Consider the following 22,816-nt stretch of genomic DNA (forward strand, 5'->3'; position numbering starts at 1 on the left):
GAAGAAGCCCAGCTCCAGCTGATGGCAACGCCACCTTGCCAGGAGAAGCTTGGGGTGCCCCTGTTGAGTAATAGTAATACTTAAAATTTTTAAATTTTTAATATTGTTTCCTAATATTGCTCAACCATTCTGCTAGATTAGGCAGGATAAATGTAAAATCAAATAGTAATGATCTTTAAAAACTGAATAACTAAAAAACTGAATAACTGAGTAAGACCGAGGTTAAACTAAATCACATTTTAATAAAAAGCATATTACAACAGCGGTGCCTAGCTGGCTCAGTAGAGCATGCTGCTCTTGTTTGCAGGGTTAGGAGTTCAAGCCGCACATTGGGCATAGTGGCGACTTAAAAAATATTTATCATTTTCATCTTTAATATGGGTTGGTTTTTAAAAAGGGAGGAACATGTAAGGAAATGTGAATAACAAAGTAAGTCCAGCTCTGCTTTCATCTGTATCTATTCAGTGTCTACAATGAGAGGATCCACTAGAATTTCTGCAAAAAGATACAATTTAAAAAAAAAAATCAAGTGTAACTAACAGACATCAACAAAACAAATAACAATACTATGACTGTATATTTTTAAACTTCTAGAATAATTGGGTTTGGATTCCCAACGATGTCTTCCAGCTTGCTCGTGTAGGAATCTGAACTCCAAGAATAACAAGCTCTACATCAAAAGAGAAACAGGCTGTTAACCTAGCTGGCAAATGTCAATTAAGAAATTTTCACTACCAAAAAAAAAAAAAAATTAAATTTTTTTACTACCATCTGAATGTTAATTTTTAAGTGTTCTCCTCAAATAACATAGGTAATTTCTTTAGAATGGTAGCATACCTTCACCAGTTTTCTTTGTTGCCAACACCTCCGATGTTTGGTCCTTCGTATTTAGTGAGGAACCCTTTGCTGGGTGGCACAGCTTTCACTGCTACAGGAGTTGTTAGGTTTGAGTTGTATTTTGATAAAATCTGAAACAAAACATATTCCTTTTAAGTCATTGGAACAAAACAACAAATTTGGAAGGTCTTAAAAACCATTCAAGAAAAGCCATGCAAATTTAAAGATATGGGTTATTTGAAACAATTTTTCAGCAGCACAGAAAAGATGGGAGTTATTAGAAATTGAATTTGGATGTGGAGACTTGATTTCTAAAGCCTTCTAAAATGTACTCTAAGATTAGCAGGAGTAAGCAGTAATGTGTCCCTGAGAGCAAATTAGGCCTTTACAATGTTGTTAGGTAAAATATATATACGAAAGAGGCAAAATACATGCTCAAAACAAAGACCAGCTATTAAAGATTATAAAAAGAAGAGTCTGAAATATCAGCTATGTTTTTTTTTTCAGCTATGTTTTTGATACAAAGGTGATACATTAAATACAAGGCATCCCCCCTTTGGCATAGAAATAAAGAGAAGGATCAACTACCACAAAGTGGAAACACCTGATAACTCCTATTAAGACAGAAGATGCTTACTCCACTTCTTAAAGTGCCCAGCAAAACAAAGAGAAAAAGAGGGTAACAAATACTTTCTTGATTATCACAGGTTGAGTCCACTTTAATGGCATTTAGGGATTCTTCCGAGTAGTTTCATCCTTCCCACAGCGCTCCCACAGGCTAGGTCAGTTGCTAGAGCAGTTCTTAACAATTCCACTTGCTTAAGCCATACTGCCGAGCTCTCTAGCTTCTATTAAGGGCGGGACGACTAGTGGTTATTTAGTAGAGCTGGCAGTTGGTATATAGATCAGTAGCAGACTAGAGGTGAATGATGTACTAAGAAATCAGATATTCTAACATCTAAATCAATGCTTCTAAAACAAGGTCCAAAATGTCTCAGGTTCAAGAAACACTGACGTAAGTCATTCGTGATACCCTATCCTGGAGAACTGTAGGTTAAATGACATTTCTGATTTTGCTAGCCATATCTTCAATGGAAACCACAGTCAACAACATGGCAATCACACTTGAAAGATTATAACAAAATATTCTAAGAATACATTTTAGAACATGAAGTTAAAGATGCACCATGAGTGCATAAAAGTATGATGAAGTCATGAGCATGTGCTGAGCTCAGAAGAACATAACAGCACAGAATTTAGATTTTCTCAGTACACAAACCACATTCATCCGATGAGAAATAAGACAGTTTATACATAGCTTTAGCTCCTTAATATAAATATCAAACTTTGAAAAGAATGTATCAGAGAAAGAAATAGCCAGGAAAAACAACCTGGAGAATATCTTCTGGAATAGTAGTTACTTCTGGAGGTGTAGGTGTTCTCAGCAGATTCTCATAAGAAGAGATTACAGGAGAAGAGGGATCCGCAAAACTCTCAAAACACTTGTCTGAATTTAAAACTAATGATGTACAGTCTTTCACTTCCAAATCATTTGATGAACTATTTGTTTTTGATAGTGGATAATTTATGGATCCCTATTGAACAAAAAAAAAAAACCACATTAATTTATGATATAAAATACAATAAACAAATTTATTAGTTTTAGTTCTGTTGCACAAAAGCGACACAGAAGTAAGCACAAAAATGACCTGTTCTTCCTTGACTGATTATTAAAGAAAACTGAGAAAACAAAGAATGGCATATATAGCACAAAATACCATGCTTCATTACTAATAACGGGTGAACTACAGCTTGATATGAAAACTAAATGGCCCTGACTGAATCAGATTTATAACCTTTATAAGATTTTATTTATTTATTCGTGAGAGACACAGAGAGAGAGGCAGAGACATAGGCAGAGGGAGAAGCAGGCTCCATGTGGGGAGCCCAATGTGGGACTCGATCCCAGGACTGCAGAATCACAATCTGAGCCAAAGGTAGATGCCCAACCACTGAGCCACCCAGCCGTCCCTGAATCAGATTTAGATGGATTCACCCACCCAGTTTCAGGCAACACTAAGCTGGGCCAGGTGAGAGTAATAACACAGGTGAGCAAAAGTGTTACCACATGCCCTCACTCAAAAGGGAGAAAGCCCATCTGACATAAGGTTAGCATGCAATACCTGCTAAACTGACCAATCTAGTAAATCTCACCTCTCCAGGGTCAGAGTTAATAAAGAACAAGTCACATCAGTCCAGTGGACTGGTGCCTTCCACACTGGAATACAAGGGGTGGATTACTTGTAAGAGGCAAGTACTAGCAGGCAATAACCTGAGAGATACTTCAACTGATACTAATTGAATTTTGTGGGTCTATAGCTACACTGTCCAATTTAATAGCAATAACCACAGAGGGTTAATTTTAAATTCATCAAATTTTTAAAAACAAATTAGCTCCTCATATACTACTCACATTTCTTTTTAAAAGATTTTATTTATTTATTCATGATAGAGAAAGAGAGAGAGGCAGAGACACAGGCAGAGGGAGAAGCAGGCTTTATGCTGGGAGCCTGATGCGGGACTCGATCCCAGATCCCAGGACCATGCCCTGGACCAAAGGCAGGCCCTAAACCACTGAGCCATCCAGGGATCCCCTACTCACATTTTTTGTACAGTCCAGTCTGCTGCATTGGTTGTCTTAAGTGTTCATAGTGACTTTAAAAAAAGGATGAGAGTGTGCCTGGGTAGGTTAAGTGTCTGCCTTCAGTTCAGGTCATGATCCCGGGGTCTGGGGTTCAAGTCCCACATTAGGTTCTCTGCTCGATGGACACCCTGTTTCTCCCTCTCTTTCCGCCTCTTATTCCCCCTGCTTGTGCTTTTTCCCTCTCTTTGTCAAATAAATAAAATCTTTTTTTAAAAAGGGGTGAGGGTGATGAGGGACAATTACAATAAATTTGTTCATTGAGAAATATTTGGAAAAAGCATAAAAATCACCCATAAATCTATCACCGGGAGATAATCACATCTGGTGTTTTTCTATCCATTCTTTTATTTATTTTTTCCCTGCAATAAAGTATATTGTGTGTATTTGCATATCCATAAGCATGCATGTCACTTTCTATCATCTGTTCTTTAAAACATATACTTCAGTGTATTTAGCTTCTCTGCTACCACTTGACATTCAGATTTTTCCAATTCTTTGCTCCTATAAATAATGTTCCTTCCTCTATAACTTCCTTGTTATAATTCTTTGTGCCAATGTGCCTTAGAATAAATTGATATATGGTTAAAGGGTATGAAAAATTTTAAAGCTTTTGCTATATGCTGCTAAATTCCCCTCCAGAAATACATAATACTTTTTTTTTGTAAAAATACTCTTAAAGTCTCCACTAATCTAAGTCTTTTTTTAAACTAAAGTACAGTGGACATACAATAGTCTAAGTTTTTAAAACAGACTGTTTGAATCTAGAAATAGTAGCGTATATGAGTCATCAGGAAAAGATTAGAACTTCCAATGTTATGGAAACGTACCAAAGTTGTACTGTTCTTTGTAGAAGGAATTTTCAAACCAGGAGTGCAGAATGTAGGTGCCAAGGGAGAATTTGTAGAGTCGGCATCTAAAAGATACAAACAATGGCATGGAAATATACATTTGAAAATAAAGTTGAAATAAACATTTCAACTTTTAGGTTATAATCTTAAGTCAATATAATTTGTGCACTTTATTTTTGATAACAAGAAACAGCTATAGAGTGTGCCTGACTAGACAGGAAGAAACAGAACTTCATATTTGCTTATCTGATTATCATCAGTACTAATAAAAGTTTAGCAAGGCTGCAGGGTATAACAATATATAAAAATGAATAGTTCTAGCGAATGAGCAACAAACAAAAATATAATTTGAGGAAAAATATTTTGGGGAGTGTCTGGGTGGCTCAGTCAGCTAAGTGTCTGCTTTCAGCTCAGGTCATGATCCCAGAGTTCTAGGATCGAGCCTTACATCAGGCTTCCGCTCAATGTGGAGTCTGTTTCTCCCTCTGCCTCTGCTGCCACCCCACCCACCCACGCTAGTGCACTTGCTCTCACTCTCTCAAATTTTTAAAATCTTAAAAGAAAAAAAAAAACACAATTCTTTTCTTACATCAACAACAAAGAAGACACCTACATATTAAAATCTGTATGATCTTTATGGAGAAAATAAAATTTCTGAAGAAGGAAAAGAAGGAGGAAGAGGGCAAGAAGTCACCTGCCTTCTAAGACATTAGGATTTATTCTAAAGTCATAACTGACCATCAGAACTTTTAGAAAGAGATCCCAGAAACAGAATCAGACATCTGATACCTCTAACACAGTGTCATGAAAGTGATCTTAAAAAAAAAAAAATCAAAGAGGGGCGCCTGAGTGGTTCAGTTGGTTAAGTGTCTCTTGGTTTCAGTTCAGATCATAATCTAAGGGTTGTGAGATCGAGCTCTGCCTTAGGCTCTGTGCTTGGAGGGCAGTCTGCTTGAAGATTCTCTCCCTCGACTACTCCCACTCCTCACACACTCTAAACCAAATGAATAAACCTTAAAAAAAAGTAAACGTTAAAAAAAATGATCAGACTGGCAAAATTTTATGAAGTCTACAAATCATCAAGTGCCGGAAAATGAGTGAGAATCAGAACAGCTGCTCTAAGGTAGCAAGTTAGCATTTTCTAGAAAACGGGAAGATTTGCATCCCCTCTGATCTAGAAACTCTACTCCTAGATGTAACACTTGTGTACAAGGAACAGTTTCATTAGAGCACTGCCTATAACAGTAAAAAACAATTACTCCTTAATAAGCAAATAAATAAATACAAAATGACTGATTCATACAACGCTTAACAATTAAAATGGATGAACTGGATTAACACGGATTGAATGAAAAAAAGCAAGTGACAAAATATAATTTTGATGTTGCAACTTAAATGAAATTTTCAAACAATACAGTTCTTCTTTAGAATAATCATCACTTTAGGGGAAGAAGGGATGGGGTTTATAATGGAGTAGGGATTTAGCTTTATGTATAAACGAAGAGAATGATGGGAAGCAAATACACTAAGATGCCAACATCTACTTAATCTGAAATGTCCATGTATATACCCAAGCCCCTGGGATTCTAAAACAAGCACAGACAGAAGGCATGAGCACAGGCTTTAACCAAGGAGGCAGTGAAATGAAGCACAGTGTATCAAGCCGAGAGCCTGGAAGAGCCGTGAGGTCTGTGAAGCAGCAACTGGAAAACATCTGCCCCCTGGTGCTGGCTCCAGGGGAACAGGATGAAGTCAGTGAGGCTAAGAGAAGTCAGCTAGGCTAATGGTAAAGCCTTCAGAAAAAAAATTGAAAATCAGAAAATCAACTCCACACAGCCCAGAGTTGTGGGTTCTGAGTTCACCCTACATGTACAGGAACCCCGAGTCAAGCAGTTCACCTAAAAACCTGAGTGCAATTGGCCAACAGTGAGGCCTTGGTTGAAGTGAGCATGGAAACCCCAGGGCTTACAGAACTTCCACAGAAAACAGCATCATCTGAAAAGAGGTTCACAGTTAAAAATTAAAAGCCCGTAAGGAAACGCACTTCCGAGAAAGAGAATCAGAGCAATAAACAAAAGTATCAACATCTTAAATAGTCTCCAGATAGAAATGTTTCAAATATTCAAAGAGATAAAGGAAAGCACAGAAATCATGAGCCAAGAGAACAATATTATGGAAGGGAAAAAAAAAAAGCAGTCACATTTGAAAGAAAGATGTATAAAACAGAAAAATGTAGTCACTGAAGTAAAAATTCAATAGATTAATAATTTAGACTCAGTGTAAGAGAAAAATAGCAAAGTGAAAGAAGGTTCTAACTCAAGCACAAAGTAGCATAGAGAAAAGGAAGGAGAAGTTAACAAACCAAAAAAAGAAAAAAAAAAAAAAAAGAAGTTAACAAACCCAGAAGACCGAAGAACAACATTCTAAAATATATCTTAAAGGAATTCCAGGAGAAAAAAAATTGAGGAATTACAGAAGAGGTAATTTTATTCAAGAGATAATCTCAGAGTATTTTCCAAAATTGATGACATAATGATGATTTCCTTAGTTTGAAAATCATACTGAATTCTAAACATAATAAATAAAAACAATAAACAGGGATGCCTGGGTGGCTCAGTGGGTTGAATATCTGCTTTCACTCAGGTCATGATCCCAGAGTCCTGGGAGTGAGTCCCAGGGGCTGGGGGGAGGGGGACACGGGGCGGCCATCCCTGCTCAGCCACACTCGTGTTCTCTGGCTCTCAAATCTTAAAAAAATAAAAATAAAATAAAATAAAAATAGTTTAAAATTAGAGAAATGCAGAATATCAAAGATAATGACAAAAATCTTACTGACTACAGGAAGAAAAGACCAAAGATCTACAAAGGAAAGCAAATCAGATCCACAGCACTCTGTTCATCAGCAATGGATACCAGATGACAATGACAAAATTTCTTTATAAAATACTGAAGTCAGCTGTCAACCTATTGTCTATATCCAGCTAAATTATTGCTCAAAAATGAATGAAAGTGAAAGAAAAAAACATGTCTTCAAACACAAAAGCAGAGATGACTGCTCACAGACTAGAAATACCATCTCTGAAAGAAGTGCTGAAGCATGTGCTTTAACAAGAACAAAACTATACCCAGAAGGAATGAGTGAGATATAAAAAGCAATGGTAAATAAAGAAAATGGCAAACAAGTGACTAAATTTTCATAGGTATAGACTGTAATAATGGTAACTTTTGCAGGGGAAGAAGAGGGTCAAGCTACAATACAACAGAAACTCACTTTAAAAAAAAAAAGATTTTATTCATGAGCAATGCAGAGAGAGAGGCAGAGACACAGGCAGAGGGAGAAGCTGGCTCCATGCAGGGAGCCTGATGTAGGACTCGATCCCGGGACTCCAGGATCACGCCCTGGGCCGAAGGCAGGCACTAAACCGCTGAGCCACCCAGGAATCCCCGGGATAGTACTCTATAAACTCAATGTTATGAACTGAGAAGATGCAGAGGGGCTATAAGAATGTCTAAGATGACAGAATCATTTTTGTAAAAAGATAATCTAGAAGGAGGATAGCTGAGAAGTTAATGTAATTGTTACACTTACCACTTATTTTCAAATCCTGGATTATGATGCCAGGAGTGGCAAAGAAATTATTACTGGTCACTGGTTCTGGTCCTATCACCTCTTCACTGGTGTGATTCATAAAGAAATTTTAAGATTAAAAAATAAAAGTTAATATTGAGTCTCTGTGAAAAAGTTCAATTTTACTACATATTATATATCATCAAGTCTGGACAAATGTTCAGTTCTGTTTTACGGAACAGAAGTCCCATGGAACTATTCTTTTTTTAAAAAATTAACATATACCCATGACTCAAAAAAGGTTATGAACCACTTTGTATTGACAGGTGTGGCTCAAAAGTGGGTTAAGACATTCTGACTTAAGGGTATACCATAAGTTTAACTCATTAGTTCAAATACAGAAATTATAGCCCATGGCTTCAAAACCATCAAGTGGAATTTTGCAACCAGTTTACAGATATAAGTTAAGAACTTGTCATTTTGGGGGGCAAATGGGTAGCTCAATCAGTTAAGCATCTGCCTTAGGCTAGGTTCATGATCCCAGGGTCCTGGGATTGAGCCCCCACATGGGGCTCCCTGCTCAGTGGGGAGCCTGCTTCTCCCTCTCTCTCTGCCTGCTGCTCCTCCTGCTTGTGCTCGCTCTCTGTGAAATAAAATCTGAAAAAAAAAAAGAGAACTTGCCATTTTTTTAGACTAAAAAGACTGATCCCTATCATCTAGTTACTAAAAATATTCTAGCCAATTACCCAGATATCTGAAATACAGTTATAAAGACGAGTGTCATCAAATACTATAAGTTGGTTCAATTAACCGATTGTCCTAGCATAATTTACTGAACATTCTTAGTTCAAAAACACCTTCTTATATATAAATTATATAAATTAGAGTTGCTTTCTTGGCTCCACTTTTATTTTTTTTTTTTTAAAGATTTTATTTATTCATGAGAGACACAGAGAGAGAGAGAGAAGCAGAGATACAGGCAGAGGAAGAAGCAAGCTCCAGGCAGGGAGCCCGATGTGGTACTCGATTCCAGGACCCCAGGATCATGCCCTATGCCGAAGGCAGGCACCCAACCAGGGAGCCACCCAGGGAGCCACCCAGGCATCCCTGGGCTCCAGTTTTAAGTCTATTCTATTACAGTTTTTTTTATTATAGCTTTATATATTTCAATATAAGAAGGTCAAATTCCCATATTACTATTTTTCATTACTTTTTCAAGCTACTCCTATTTTTATTCTTCCAAATAAATTTTAGAATCATTTTATCAAATATCCCTTTCTCCACCTTAAAAAAAATCCTAGCAAGGCTTTGTTGTAAATGTATGACATCTATAAATTAATTTGCTGTGATTAAACATCTTATTAGCAATATCCAATAAATTCGGATGAAGAAAAACATAATTTTCCCTAATTTCCCCTTCATGAAATTCAGAAATGTTCTATGGTTTTTATCATATAAGACCTTTATCTGTGACTGATGTTGGTATTTTACTTTTTTGTTGCAAACATGAATGGATTTTTTCTACTTTGTGTAGAAATTATTTATTAATAAAATATAGGAAAGCATATTATTTTAAATGGTTATCTTACAATTATATAAAATATATCTTCTATCAGCCTTTCTTGAAGATCTAGATGTGAGTTTCTTGAGTTGCCCACATACAAAACACAGCCTAGACATACTTACTGGCCAGAGTATCAATAATTACATGAAGTGATGATAACAGCTCATTATTAAGTGATATATCCAGTTTATCATGTTAATGAAGTATTCAATTTAGAGTTTGATCAAGCTTTTTAAATGAGGGATGAGCGTCAAATTTTATCAATTCCTTATTGGTATCTATTGAGATTACCCTGTTATTAAATCATTAAAATAATGTATTTTATGAGTTGCTAAGTATTAAACTATCTTAGCATTCTGAGGATAAGCTTAACTTGAAAGTTGCCCACTGTATTTTTAATATTCTGTTAATTCAATCTGTTTTTTTTAATTGGGATTGTACATACATGTTCATAAATTAGATTGGCTATAGTTTCCTTTTGCATGCTTTGTCAGTATTTGTATCAAGGGTATATCAATCTCATAAACTAAACTGCAGCATTTTTCTTATTCTACTTTCAGAAGAACTTTTTTTAAGTCTATACTCCAATAAAACTTTATTTACCAAAAATAGGCAGCAGGCTAGATTTGGCCTGTAGCAGTAGTTTGTAGACCTCTGATAATGACAGTTCTTTTTAAAGGTAATTATTTTCATAGCATCTCATTCTTAAGGCAATTTATAACTTCGTTATCCATTATACCACACTGACTTTGTGTGGTAAGCAGAATGGGAATGGTTATATACATATTTTACTAGTGAGGAAATGTTAAAACAGGTTTCATCAACCTGAAGGTGCTGGGACCCACAATAGAATGTATATCTCTTCCTCATAAAAATAACTTTATATGTGAATTATATATGTTCTATGAAATTATGAAAGGATTCATCAGAAAACCATCTGTGCTCAGAGCTTTTTGGACCTAGTTCTCTGATAGCTTTTTCCATTTTCTTCTCTGACTTTGGTCTATACAGGTTTCCGACTTCAAGTTCATTTTGATAGCTGTGTATTATTTTCAAAAAATTTTCCCTTATCTGAACTTTGCAAATTTTCCCATACATACTCTGTAGTATTTCTAATAACTTAAAGAAAAAATATAGCCCTTAGTTCCTAATTTTGTTATTTGCATTTATGTTTAAGTAAGAACCAGTTCTTAGATTTATCAACTCTAAGCTTCTAAAAATATTTTCTAATACATTTTATTTTATCTTTGGTGTTTATTCCCTTCTCTTTGCCCTACAACTGTGAGGTTTTTACTTGACTAAGTTGAATGTTTATTTTCCTTCTTTAATAATTACAGTTCTGAAAGATATGGATTTATTTTTAGCTATTGCTTGGCTGCTTTAATACAGGGTATTTTCCCTTTCGTTGTAGCTCTTTAAGTACTACTTCCACGCTATTCACTCCCAATTTCTTTAGTTCAGGACAAAACTGATCACAGAGCTTCCGATTCATATTAAAATACTCATGCTCAAGCACCTCCACTGGGTCCTCTAAATCAACCTGGAAACACATCCACCTTTAATTTAACCCAAGCTGCAGGTATTCCTGTCTTCATTTTTTGCCTGAGATCAGCAAAAAAATAGAAGTCTTTGATTTAATCCTGGACTCCCAACTGTTCTGTTCTCACATCCCCATGCAAAATCATTCACAGGTTCTTACTGATTCTATCCCTTCTCTACCCTGCCAAATGCCATCTGTTTTCAGGTCTGTATTACTCCTATAGCATCTAACTGGAAATTCAAGAGCTCACACTTTCCTCACGGAATTGGTGACTCAAGAAATTTGAAATGTGAAGTATCTCAAAAACCATTCGAAGCAAAGTTACTGTCTGAAATATCATTATCTCTTCTAGGAAAAGTCAATACATACAAAAGATTTAGAAAGTTAGATAAAATGTGCCTTTTATGAAAGTGGCTTACCTTTTATTCTTCTTCATATTTTTAAGTCCCATTGTGTAATCTTCATTTAAACACGCAGTATAGTCAGAAATACCAAAGTGTTCTAATTTAGGAGTTACACACTCAAAATCATCCATCTTTAGAGCACATTTTGGCGTTTTTAGTTCTTTAACTAGTGACTGTTTGGAAGATGGAGTTAAATTTTTTGGCTCTTCCTCATGGTTGTTTACTGCCTGTGGAGGGTTTGGTGGAACTTGGGATATCATGTACCGCTCAAGTCCAAAATCAGAAAGTTGTGGACTCCGTGGAGACTTCTCAGAACCAGAAGTGCTTGGAATAGCAGGATCAGACAGATTGTTCTTTACATCAGTCATCTGAAAATTTTCATGCTTCATGGACTCAGATTCAGAGTCCATGATTTCTTGTTCATCCACTGTGAGGAAGAACCAAGGAGGTCATCATATTTTGGTCAAACATCAAACCACAAAATCCCATGTACTACATATATACAAACAATAAAAGATCTGTTTGAAATGTCCCAAGACAGGGATCCCTGGGTGGCGCAGCGGTTTAGCGCCTGCCTTTGGCCCAGGGCGCGATCCTGGAGACCCGGGATCGACTCCCACGTCGGGCTCCCGGTGCATGGAGCCTGCTTCTCCCTCTGCCTGTGTCTCTGCCCCTCTCTCTCTCTCTATCATAAATAAATAAATTTAAAAAAAAAATGAAATGTCCCAAGACAGCAAAAGTCCTGATTCCCTGCTTAGTCTCTAAAGTTTTGTTTCAATTGTCTCTTTAGGAAATTTCTTACATGTATCTCTCATCTAGCCATATTCCATTTTGATGACCTATTTAAGATGTAAACTAAAATGTTAAAAGATGAAAAATCAATGCAAATAAAAGTCCAATATGCTTACTTCTCCAGTTATACTGTGATTTACCTATCTTCCCTAATTGTGGAACCATTTCATCATTTTATGACATTACAGAGTGGAATTAACTGTTCTAGATTTAATACAAAGTATAATATTATTTTATATTTTTCATTTAAAAGGAGTTAAATGAAAAGACTATAAGTTAAAATGAAAAGATTGGTACACCAAGATAAGTTTTTATCCTTAGTCTGGAACACCAGTATCAAGAGCCTGGTTGAGGAAAATAAAAGGAGAGTAACAGAAAGACATAAAGTTTCTCAACCTGGAATAGGTTATATCTGGCTCCAGATCCCAGATGCTTAACCACACTGAACATTTCAGACTAAATAATTTAACAACAACTATGCTTTTCCCCACAATCTTTTTTCATTTCCTGCATACATAAATGGTTAATGAATTTGGTGTGGGACCCAAATTGCAGTTAAAAGGTCTGAGATAGCACCTATGATGCCAAAAAGAATCCAAGAAGGAGAAATACTAGCTTTTCACGTGAGACAAGAGAAAGTCATAGAGGATAACCAGAAAGAAGTGGATCTGGCCAGAATCTGGGCAGAGATTATCTTAATAAACGACAGGGTTTCAGTGAGATAAAAGGTATGGAGCATGGAATGGGTGTAAGAAAATGCTGAAGGACAAATGTAAAATGTGTAGCATGAAGTGGAAAAGAAAAATGAACCAGTATTAGAAAGGGCACCAGAAAAGAGGAGAAAATGGAGGGTGAGATGAAGAGAAAAGACAATGTGTTTAGAATCCCCCATGGAACAGGCATTTGAATGTTTCATTCCATTTAATTTTCATATTAACTGTTTCAAGCATGAAATATCTCAGGATTTTTTTTCCCCTCGTTTTTATAAATAAAGATACCAAACAACATTTTGGAAAATACTCAGCTGATAAAATTTACAGAGCCAAGACTTGGGATCCTTGGGTGGCTCAGTGGTTTAGCGCACCTGCTTTCGGCCCAGGGCGTGATCCTGGAGTCCCGGGATTGAGTCCCACATCAGGCTCCCTGCATGGAGCCTGCTTCTCCATCTGCCTGTGTCTCTGCTCCCACCCCCCTCTCTCTGTGTCTCTCATGAATAAATAAATAAAATCTTTGAAAAAATAAAATAAAGAGCCAAGACTTGGACCCACATCCTTTGATTCCTAATGCTGCCATTTGTTTAAGGAGAGAGGAAGTTAATACAAAGATCTGTTTTAGATGAATAGATACCATTTGGTTGCCAAATTGGAAATATCAATTGTAATCATTGCACATATTGAAAGAAATGGGAAAGGATCCCTGGGTGGCGCAGCGGTTTGGCGCCTGCCTTTGGCCCAGGGTGCGATCCTGGAGACCCGGGATCGAATCCCACATCGGGCTCCCGGTGCATGGAGCCTGCTTCTCCCTCTGCCTATGTCTCTGCCTCTCTCTCTCTCTGTGACTAGCATAAATAAATAAAAAAACTTACAAAAAAAAAATAAAAAATAAAAAATAAATAAAAAATAAATAAAAAAAAGAAATGGGAAAAAAATTTCTCCAAAATTTGTTTGTTGCATTCTTTCTAAGAAGAAAGTATTTGTACTTTTCTTGTTATGAACTGGAATGTATTTTTGTAAGTCTGGTAATGACTGTTTTTGTTTCTGTTCACTCACTCTTTTAAAGGAAGGTCTATAGTTAAAATGGAGTCTATCAGACATTGGTATAGATCCCTGCCAAAATCTTCTGGATCCAAAGGAATAGGAAAGGGATAAATTTAGACTGTATATTTCCTGGGCCAGCTAAGAGATCCAACAGATTGGAGGAAGTGAAGAGGAGCATATTTTTTCTTTAAAGGTAGTGTTTTCTTTGTTTTGACTGAAAACAGGAAATGAACTAGAATTGGGTACTATTTTTGGATGCATGATAAACCAGGACATGTTAAATATGGAGTAAGAACCATTAAAAAAAAAGTTACAGACTTTGGCTTCATGGCTTTTGGCCCTTGGAAGAGCTGCTAATTCACTGAGTTCTGTTTTGGCACTGTGTTATTCTGAGAAATGTTATAAGGGCTACCAAAACCCTATTCTAAACTTGTATTTTATCACAAGGCTATTGTTGATGAGATTAACAAAATCATCACCATTATCTCTGCCTCATAGTAAGGTATAATCAATCCCATTTTGAAAGTGAGGAAAAAGCAATTCAGAGAAATTATCCAAGGTCACACACATGTAGTAACTGGGGGAGCCAGTACTTGAATCCACAGCTGGTCACACTAAAGTAAACTGAATTCTTTCCACTGTACCATGCAGTCTTGTTTATTATACCCTCTACACATGTCCTCAATATATATTTGTTAATTTAATTAATGGTTTACTTATGTACAAAGATGGTTCTCTTAACAGAAACAAAGACAATGAAGCATATTGAAATCATAGGTATGGGTCCAACAGTAGTTAACAATGGGTGATTAACATGCCAGGTACTGTTCCAAACAAATTTTTATCTCATTCAATCCTTCTACAGCCTCAGAAGTCGATATTCCACTTTATAGATGGGACACTGAGGTATAAAGTTAATAAATAGTAAGTGGTCAAAGATAATACAGCACTAGCTGTATTAACGGTGGAATTAGAGATTTGCATTTAGATAGTTTGGCTCTAAATTCTAAATCACCATGCTATACTAACCTTCATTAAAACTACAGAACTTAAAAAGGCCTTTATCAGTTTATAATGACCAAAATTTCTCATTCTACAGAAGAGAAAATTGAGAACAAGAAAAAGGAAATAGCAAAGTTTAAGATTAGTCTCTCACCTATTTATTGGCAGAGGTGACTAGAAACCAGTCACCTAGTATCATGTAGATTTACCTTATACTCTTCTGTCATCTAGCATTTTGGAAAGAAAACCAAGGACTACCTTTGTTTTACACCACCAAACAGCATCCAGGCACAGTGTTTGATGAATAAATGATTATACATGACAGTCACATAATGGCAGAGCCAGAACCAGAAACCATGGCCAAGCCTAGAGTAGTCATATTTAATCATGCTGCCTTCCTTCTTTAATACTAAAACAAATACCATAAAATGCAAGTTATTCACACCTGAATTTTTCTTGGCACGTGGATTATATCCATACTTCTGGAAAAACTCTCTTATTTTCATGATATCCACTGAATTTTTTTTCATCAGTACTTTTGTTGCCTTTATGAAACCAATGCTTTCTTGACTTCCCAAACTTGTTTGATCAAGAAGAATACTGACATCATCCTTTTATAAGGAAAAGAAGTACATTATAATTTATCTTTTGACTAAGTCTATTTAGATTTTTAAAATTATGACACAAAGATGATAAATTAATATTGTAGAAGCAATACCTTTAGAGTCTGGACTTCTGAATGAAGGTCATATAAAATTCTCATTGGATAATCTTCACAGTCTTCAATATGAATAGAGAAAGGAAAAAGTGCAATAAGGAAAAGGAAAAAGAAAATATAATTTAGTATTGTTTCTTAGAATTATAAAGTCCCTGTATATATTTATTCATAATTTATTTCTTGTCAATTACAGGAAAAAAGTGTTAAGGCCTTTCTTTTAAAATTTATGAAATTACAACATATATACAGAAAAGTACAAAAGTCATAAGTATATAGCTCGGTGTACTTTGAAAGAAACATACCTATATAATCAGTACTCAAATCAAGAAGGAAAGAAGGGAAGAAGGGAAGGAATAAGAGGAAATGTAATCCTACCTAGCAATTTTTTTAAGGTGAGCACTTTCTGGTTCCTAGTTTTAAAATATTTGCCAATGACAACACTTTCATTTTCTTCTAGGTGCTTTTATTGTTTGCCTTTTGCATTTAAAGCTACAATCCACCTGGAATTGATGTTTTTATATGGCAAGAGGTAAGGATCAAGATCCATTCTTATTTTCTATATGAGTGTCCAACTGACCTGGCACCATTTATTGAAAAGACATCCTTCAACACAGCGTATTGTCGTCTTTCTTATTAATCAGTTGTAATATGTATAATATTTATCATATAAAAAGTTTTAAAAATAATTGTATTTCTCTTTCTAAAATATGCCTCCTTTGAGGATCTCCGTTCACCAGTTAAAAGTTGACCACTTTTCATTTGGGAAATGCAAGTTAACACAACAGTGATTCTTCACACCCATTAGAATGATTATAATCAAAGTCAGAAAATAATAAATGATAAGGATGTGGACAAACCACAACCTTCATTCATTGCTGGTAGAAAATGTACAATGGTCCACCCACTATGGAAAACATTTTGGCAGCTCCTCAAAAAGTTAAATATAGGGTTATCATATGACCCAACAATTCTACTTCTAAGTGCATACCAAAGAACTGAAAACATTCAGTTGACTCAAAAATTCACCCACAAATTTTACATATAGTCACATGGCTAAAAAGTAGAAACAACCCAAATGTCCATCAGCTGATGAAGAAACACAATGTGGCATAACCATATAATGGAACATTATTCAGCAATAAAATGGAATGAGGTACTGATACATACATATGACATGAATGAACCTTGCAACATTATGCTATGATAAGTCAATCCCAAAAGCCTACAAATTGTATGGTTCCTTTTTTTAAGATTTTATTTATTTATTTCAGAGAGAGAGAGAACAAACAGGGAGGAGGGGCAGAAGGAGAGAGAACCAGACTCCTTGCTGAGGAGGGAACCCAACGCGGAGCTTGATCCTAAGACAGAGAAAATAGTGACCTGAACTGAAGGCAGGCATTTAACGGACTGAGCCACCCAGGCACCCCTATATGGTTCCTTTTGTATGAAATATACAGAATATGCAAATTTATACAGACAGAAAGAAAATTAGTGGTTGCATAAGGCTAGTGTGGTAGGTGGAGATGGGATTATGGGGAGTGGATATAAACAGTCACGAGGGTCTCTTCCGAGGGTGATGAAAGTCTAAACTTACTGTAATGGTTGCATGACTGTGAATATATCAAAAATCATTGAATTATATCTTTTTTTTTTTAAACAATGATTTATTTATTTTAGAGAGAAAGAGCACAGGGGAAGAAGGGGCAAAGGGAGAGGGAGAAAGAAAATCACCAGCAGACTTCCTATTGAGCTTGGTGCTCAATGTGGGGCTCCATCCCATGACAAGATCATGACCCGAGGTGAAACCAACTCAACCCACTGAGCCACCCAGGTGCCCCTGATTGTATTCTTTAAATGCTGAATTTTACAGTACGTGAATTATAGCTCAGTAAAGAAGTTTAAAAAGTCCATTTAATGATTCATCATTGTGATCATAAAAAGGTGAAATTGGTGGTCATTTTCTCTATCACAATCCCATATTTTCTGTAACACATATTAGCCACAAATAGAAATATTATTCCAACTTTTCATATAAAACCAGAAGAAAATGCAAAATTTGTGTACACAATTAATATGGTAAGAAGGTAAATTAGTGCAAGCTTTGTGGAAAGCAATTCAACTATATACCAAGAATCCAAAGAGGAACCTCGCTGGCTCAGTCCCTTGGGTATGTGACTCTTGATCTCACAGTCATGAGTTCAAGCCCCACATTAGAAATGGAGCTCACCAAAAAAAAAAATAATAATAATAAAAAAAAGAGAGAGAGAGAAAACAAAAAATAATAAAATATTAATAGGGTATCCTTGAATCATTGAGTTATAGCAAATATTTATCTCCCTCTTTCTACTTTTCCACATCTCATTGTTGTTTTACATATTGTTTCACATATTGCAGTCAAAAGAATAAACATTTTTAAATGGCTGGAACACTATTCATAATTTTACTAAAGTAAAAGGAGTCTCTGTCTACAGGGCACAATATTTTAAGGCAAATTACAATTACGACATCTATAAAATAATCTCAAAATCTGAACTACTCTTGAAACAATTTCTTAAGAAATTCCTAACACAAAGATTAATGGTTAAGAATCCTGTTATACTTATTTTTTTAAAGAGCAGTATTCAGGGGTGCTTGGCTGGCTCAGTTGCAAAAGCGTGCCACTCTCGATCTCTGGGTCGTGAGTTCGAGCCCCACCTTGGGTGTAAAGATCAGTTAAAAAAAAAAAAGGAAGAAAGAAAGAACGCAGCAGTATTGAGTACTAGTGTTTGTGTCGGCAATACGGTTTGCTGGGGCATACAGGCATCTCCTGCAACTGTGGATCATTTGGGTGAGACAGTCACGATGGATGTAAAGAGCCCTGCTAAATAACTGCGTTTTGTTTCATTTTAATTATACTATATTTTTATCGATAAACACCCATGATACTGTGACTGACTTGAAGGCAATACGCGTAGGCATAAATTATCGTATGCACGACGAGCTCAATCTGTCAATTTACACTGTTAGCCTATGCTGTTCCTCCTCGCAGCACAGTAGCAGCGCTGTTTCATTATTTGAGGAAAGCAAACGAGCTCGGACACAGAACCCCAACAGCCACAACGTACTTGAGGGGGCGGAAGAATAAATGATGACAAAGCGGCAACGGTCACCTCGGGACTCTGCTAACGACAGACACCGGCATTTTAGCAGGCGTACCGTCCCCATGCCGCAGTCTTTCGAGGCAGTCCCCGCACTGTGCACGAATAACCCTCCGGCGAGTGTGCGCATCTTCACCGCAAGGCCGAGCCGCCCCGCCCCGCCCCGCCGCTCTCCGGGCTGCGGAGCCCCGACCCCGCCCGCCCGCCTCACTCACCGCTCTCCTCCCCGTCCAGCGCTCGCTGCAGCCGAGCCGTCTCCCTGTCTAGTGTGATGGCCAGAGACCGCAGCTTCGCGTGGAAGCTTCGGACCAGGTCCATGGCTGCGGACGGCTCGTCAGCACACCAGAAGCAAAGACACCCCGCCGCTCGGCTCGCGCCCGCCTCGTTTGAATCCCCGCGCAGAAAGCGTCTCTGGCTGGGCGGAGTCCTACACTCCTCTCTCGCGAGAGCTGAAGTCTCGCTCGCGCTCTTGGGCACGGAGCTTCCGGGGGGGCGGGCGCACTTCCGGGGTCGTGCCCGCTGGCTTGTGGAGGCTGTGGGGTGTGTTGGGGAATGCGGTCGGTGAGTTGATTGGCACGTTTCGTTGTTTCGGGAGTTCCCCCTTATTTCCCCGTAGATCCTATTTGGGCTCCCCGCTTTTTTGGGGGGTGCGGTGTGCGTTCTCGCGGGTGGCCGAGCGCGTGGCCATTCCGTGTGCGGCTCTGCCCTTTCCGCAGGTGCCATGTTCCTGACGGCTCTGCTCCTCCGCAATCGCATCCCCGGCAGGCAGTGGATCGGGAAGCACCGGCGGCCGCGGGCCGTGTCCTTCCAAGCGAAGCAGAACATGATCCGCCGGCTGGAGATCGAGGCAGAGAACCAGTACTGGCTGAGCACGCCCTACCTGTCGGCGGAGCAGGAGTACGGCCACGCGGCGGAGCGCAGGGCGGCGGCCTTCGAGGCCATCAAGGCGGCCAAAATGGCCAAGTTCCCCCCGCACAGGTTCGTGGCGGACCAGCTCGACCATCTAAACGTCACCAAGAAGTGGGTCTGATCCGGAGCCACGGATTCACAGGGCGGCCACCCACCTCCTGACCCGATTCTGGAACCTCTGAAGAGCGCTCACTTGATAGCTTTTGGTGCAGGCTTAGTGAACAGCAGACATGAGTGTGTGGTCTGCATGTGGGGTGTATGGGGCTCCAAACTCTATAGCCCAGGCTCTGGCGTAGTGTTTCCTTTCCATTACCCTAATAGGAAGATACAGGTATTTCCTAGGCCACAGAAGATACAAAGTGTATTTTGGATGAAAGTCTCAAAAAAACAAAAAAACTACGAACTGTGCTTAAGTATGAGATACTTGGTGGAGGCTTACCTTTCTTCAAAAAACAATTGCCTAAACGAAAGTGGGAAAAAATGAGCTTTTTCAGTTAAACATACTCCTAAAAATAGGATTTTCTTTTGGGATTGCTACTAAAAGTAGACATTTACGTGAAGTAAAAGATATTCATCAGAACTGCTACATGAAGTTGTATTTTTGAAAACCTCTTTTCGGGTACCTGGGTGGCCCAGTCGGTTAAGCCCTGCTGACTTGGTTTCCCCTGAGATCCAGCCCGGCCTAGGGCTCCCTGCTGGGGGCAGAGAGGGTCTGCTTAAGATTCTCTCTCCCTCTGCCCTTCCTGCCACCTCAAACAAATCTTTAAAAATAAAAAAAAAAAAAAGTTTTTAAAAATACCTTTCTGGAATGTAATTAATGAACCTTATAGTCTACCCCGAAGATGTTTGTTTTTTCAAATTCCCTTTTTCAGTCAGGCACTTTACAGCTATTACCAAAAATAGTAATCCTATCACCTGGGGCTATTTTACATGTGAGGAAATATTTAAGAAACTTGTCAAAAATCATACCCAATAATGAGTGTGTCTTGGATTTCAATTTCTGTATAATCTAGAAGTCATAACTACTATGTATACATTAAGCAGAACATTTTCAAAACACATAGAAGAAAAATAATTCAATCCCATTACCCAGAGACAGAATAATTGTCTTTTATACATTTTTTCTTTTAGTCTTTTTATATGTATATGCTTTTTGAGCATACATTGAGTCTATATGGATAAGTAGAATTTAGAGCTAAATACTAACACTTAAAAGATCTTGATGCATATTGCCAGTGGCTTTCCAGAAAGATTGTAAAACAGCAAGATCAATGGATGAGAGTGCCAGTCTCATTTGCCAGCATTGACTCTTCATTAATGAATGATCCATGATTCACATTTAAATATTTGCCATTAGAATGTGTAGACTGGTGCACATATTAATTTTTTTTGATTCATTGCACCTAAAAAGTACCTTGCCACATGATAGTTAAATGCCAAGCTGAACTCTGTTATTAACATGTCATATTCTTGGTGTAAAAATACTTGTTGAATGCTTCTTATAGCTTACAGAAATGCCTCTGGTTCATAGAGCAATTTACTGTCCCTGACTTTTATTTTCGTATCTGGACAGCTGACACTGAAAGGAGACAGACCTGCTTAAAACCGTAATTATGTTGCTTTGATCTCCATGTAACTCAAAAACTTCCTTTGACCTTGGAGTTTGAAAAAGTAGTGGTTAACTTGAACCTCAGAAAGAAGGGGAAAGATGTTAAAATCTTCAGTCGGAAGACACAGAAGGCAGTTCATAAGACAGGTATTTTTATGTATAGTTAATCATTTAAGTTTTTAAACAATCTTGTGAAATAGCTATCCCCACTATGCAGGTTAGACGCTGAAGCTCAGAAATTTCAGCAACATGTGGTCACACAGCTAACAAACAGCATATTCATTTTCATATAGTACACTAGCTGCTATAAATAAACGATTATAGCTTTGTTTTAATCACTTCTTGGTCAAAGCAGTGATGTTGAAACAGTTGACTTTTCTTGAAGCTCTACAAATGTTAGCACTATAGCCATCACAATCTTTTTTTTTAATCAACAACAGTCCATTGCTACCCAGCTAATTAGAATTACATTGTATATAATGTATATATCTGTGCCAACCTGTACATTATGAACACTCTTTTTGTCTTTTTTTTTTTTAAGATTTTATTTATTCATGACACAGACACAGGCAGAGAGGGAGAAGCAGGCTTCATGCAGGAAGCCTGATGCGGGACTTGATCCCGGGTCTCCAGGATCACACCCCGGGCCGAAGGCAGCACTAAACCACTGGGCCACCGGGGCTGCCCAGTCACTCATTTCTAATACAGTGTGTGTCATCCAGTTGTCCACTCTGCAAAAATTTATAGACTGTCTATCATGACTCGTCCTGGTGCTATTCATCATTAAGCTTGAATTTACTGTCTCACTGGATAAATCACATAGCATAAGTATACGGCTTGATGATTGACTTGATACAAGTATAAAGTGTAGTAAGAGTCCAGGGAAAGTTTCATTTGTCAACCTTGCCTGAACAGTCAGGAAAAACTTAAGAAGAGGTGGTCTTTGAACAAATTCTTAGTTTGGCAGAAGTAAAGGCAAAAGCAACAGTCTAATGATTAGTCATGGAATTGCCAGTAGTTTAGTTGCAATAATAGGGTATTTGTGAGTGGGGAAGAGAAGTGATAGACAATAAGGCTAAAGCTTTAAGCAGGGACCAGAACATGAAAGTTCTTGTATAACACTTTAAGAAGTCTGGCTTTTATTCTGTAAGTAATAGGGAGACATCAGAAACGTTTAATTAGGTAAATAATGGAAAGCATTGTGGAAAGTGGCTTAGGGGATCCCTGGGTGGCTCAGCGGTTAAGTGCCTGCCTTTGGCCTGGGGTGTGATCCTGGAGTCCCAGGATAGATTCCCACATCAGGCTCCCTGCCTGGAGCCTGCTTCTCCCTCTGCCTGTGTCTCTGCCTCTCTCTCTCTCTCTCTCTCTCTCTCTTTCTCCCTCTGTGTCTCTCATGAATGAATAAATAAAATCTTTTAAATAAATAA

The 22,816-nt window shown here is 37.7% G+C and overlaps 2 protein-coding genes across 2 annotated transcripts; one reads left to right on the forward strand and one right to left on the reverse strand.

The window, feature by feature from the left end:
* Window positions 1-222: 222 nt before the first annotated feature.
* SKA3 (spindle and kinetochore associated complex subunit 3) lies at window positions 223-19,291 on the reverse strand. Its single transcript, XM_055317294.1, has 9 exons — window positions 19,087-19,291; window positions 15,735-15,796; window positions 15,462-15,627; window positions 11,481-11,892; window positions 7,979-8,064; window positions 4,369-4,454; window positions 2,229-2,432; window positions 838-968; window positions 223-670 (listed from the first exon to the last, which is right to left on the reverse strand). The coding sequence occupies exons 1-8, from the start codon at window positions 19,187-19,189 to the stop codon at window positions 840-842; spliced, it is 1,248 nt and encodes a 415-aa protein (XP_055173269.1). The 5' UTR covers window positions 19,190-19,291; the 3' UTR covers window positions 223-670; window positions 838-839.
* Window positions 19,292-19,348: 57 nt separating this feature from the next.
* MRPL57 (mitochondrial ribosomal protein L57) lies at window positions 19,349-20,578 on the forward strand. The gene is made up of 2 exons (XM_055317296.1): window positions 19,349-19,432; window positions 19,588-20,578. The coding sequence occupies exon 2, from the start codon at window positions 19,593-19,595 to the stop codon at window positions 19,899-19,901; it is 309 nt and encodes a 102-aa protein (XP_055173271.1). The 5' UTR covers window positions 19,349-19,432; window positions 19,588-19,592; the 3' UTR covers window positions 19,902-20,578.
* The last annotated feature ends 2,238 nt before the right edge of the window (window positions 20,579-22,816 follow it).

Source organism: Nyctereutes procyonoides, unplaced genomic scaffold (assembly GCF_905146905.1).
Source record: "Nyctereutes procyonoides isolate TBG_1078 unplaced genomic scaffold, NYPRO_anot_genome, whole genome shotgun sequence".
Lineage (NCBI taxonomy): Eukaryota > Metazoa > Chordata > Mammalia > Carnivora > Canidae > Nyctereutes > Nyctereutes procyonoides.

Excerpts from the sequence above, each read along its gene's own strand:
- SKA3 (XM_055317294.1), bottom strand. The coding sequence starts at position 19,189 with ATGGACCTGGTCCGAAGCTTCCACGCGAAGCTGCGGTCTCTGGCCATC. Across the intron at positions 15,797-19,086 it reads GCTGGACGGGGAGGAGAGCG|ACTGTGAAGATTATCCAATG; the intron begins GTGAGTGAGGCG and ends TTCATATTGAAG. Across the intron at positions 8,065-11,480 it reads AATATGAAGAAGAATAAAAG|TGAAGAGGTGATAGGACCAG; the intron begins GTAAGCCACTTT and ends GAATCACACCAG.
- MRPL57 (XM_055317296.1), top strand. The coding sequence starts at position 19,593 with ATGTTCCTGACGGCTCTGCTCCTCCGCAATCGCATCCCCGGCAGGCAG.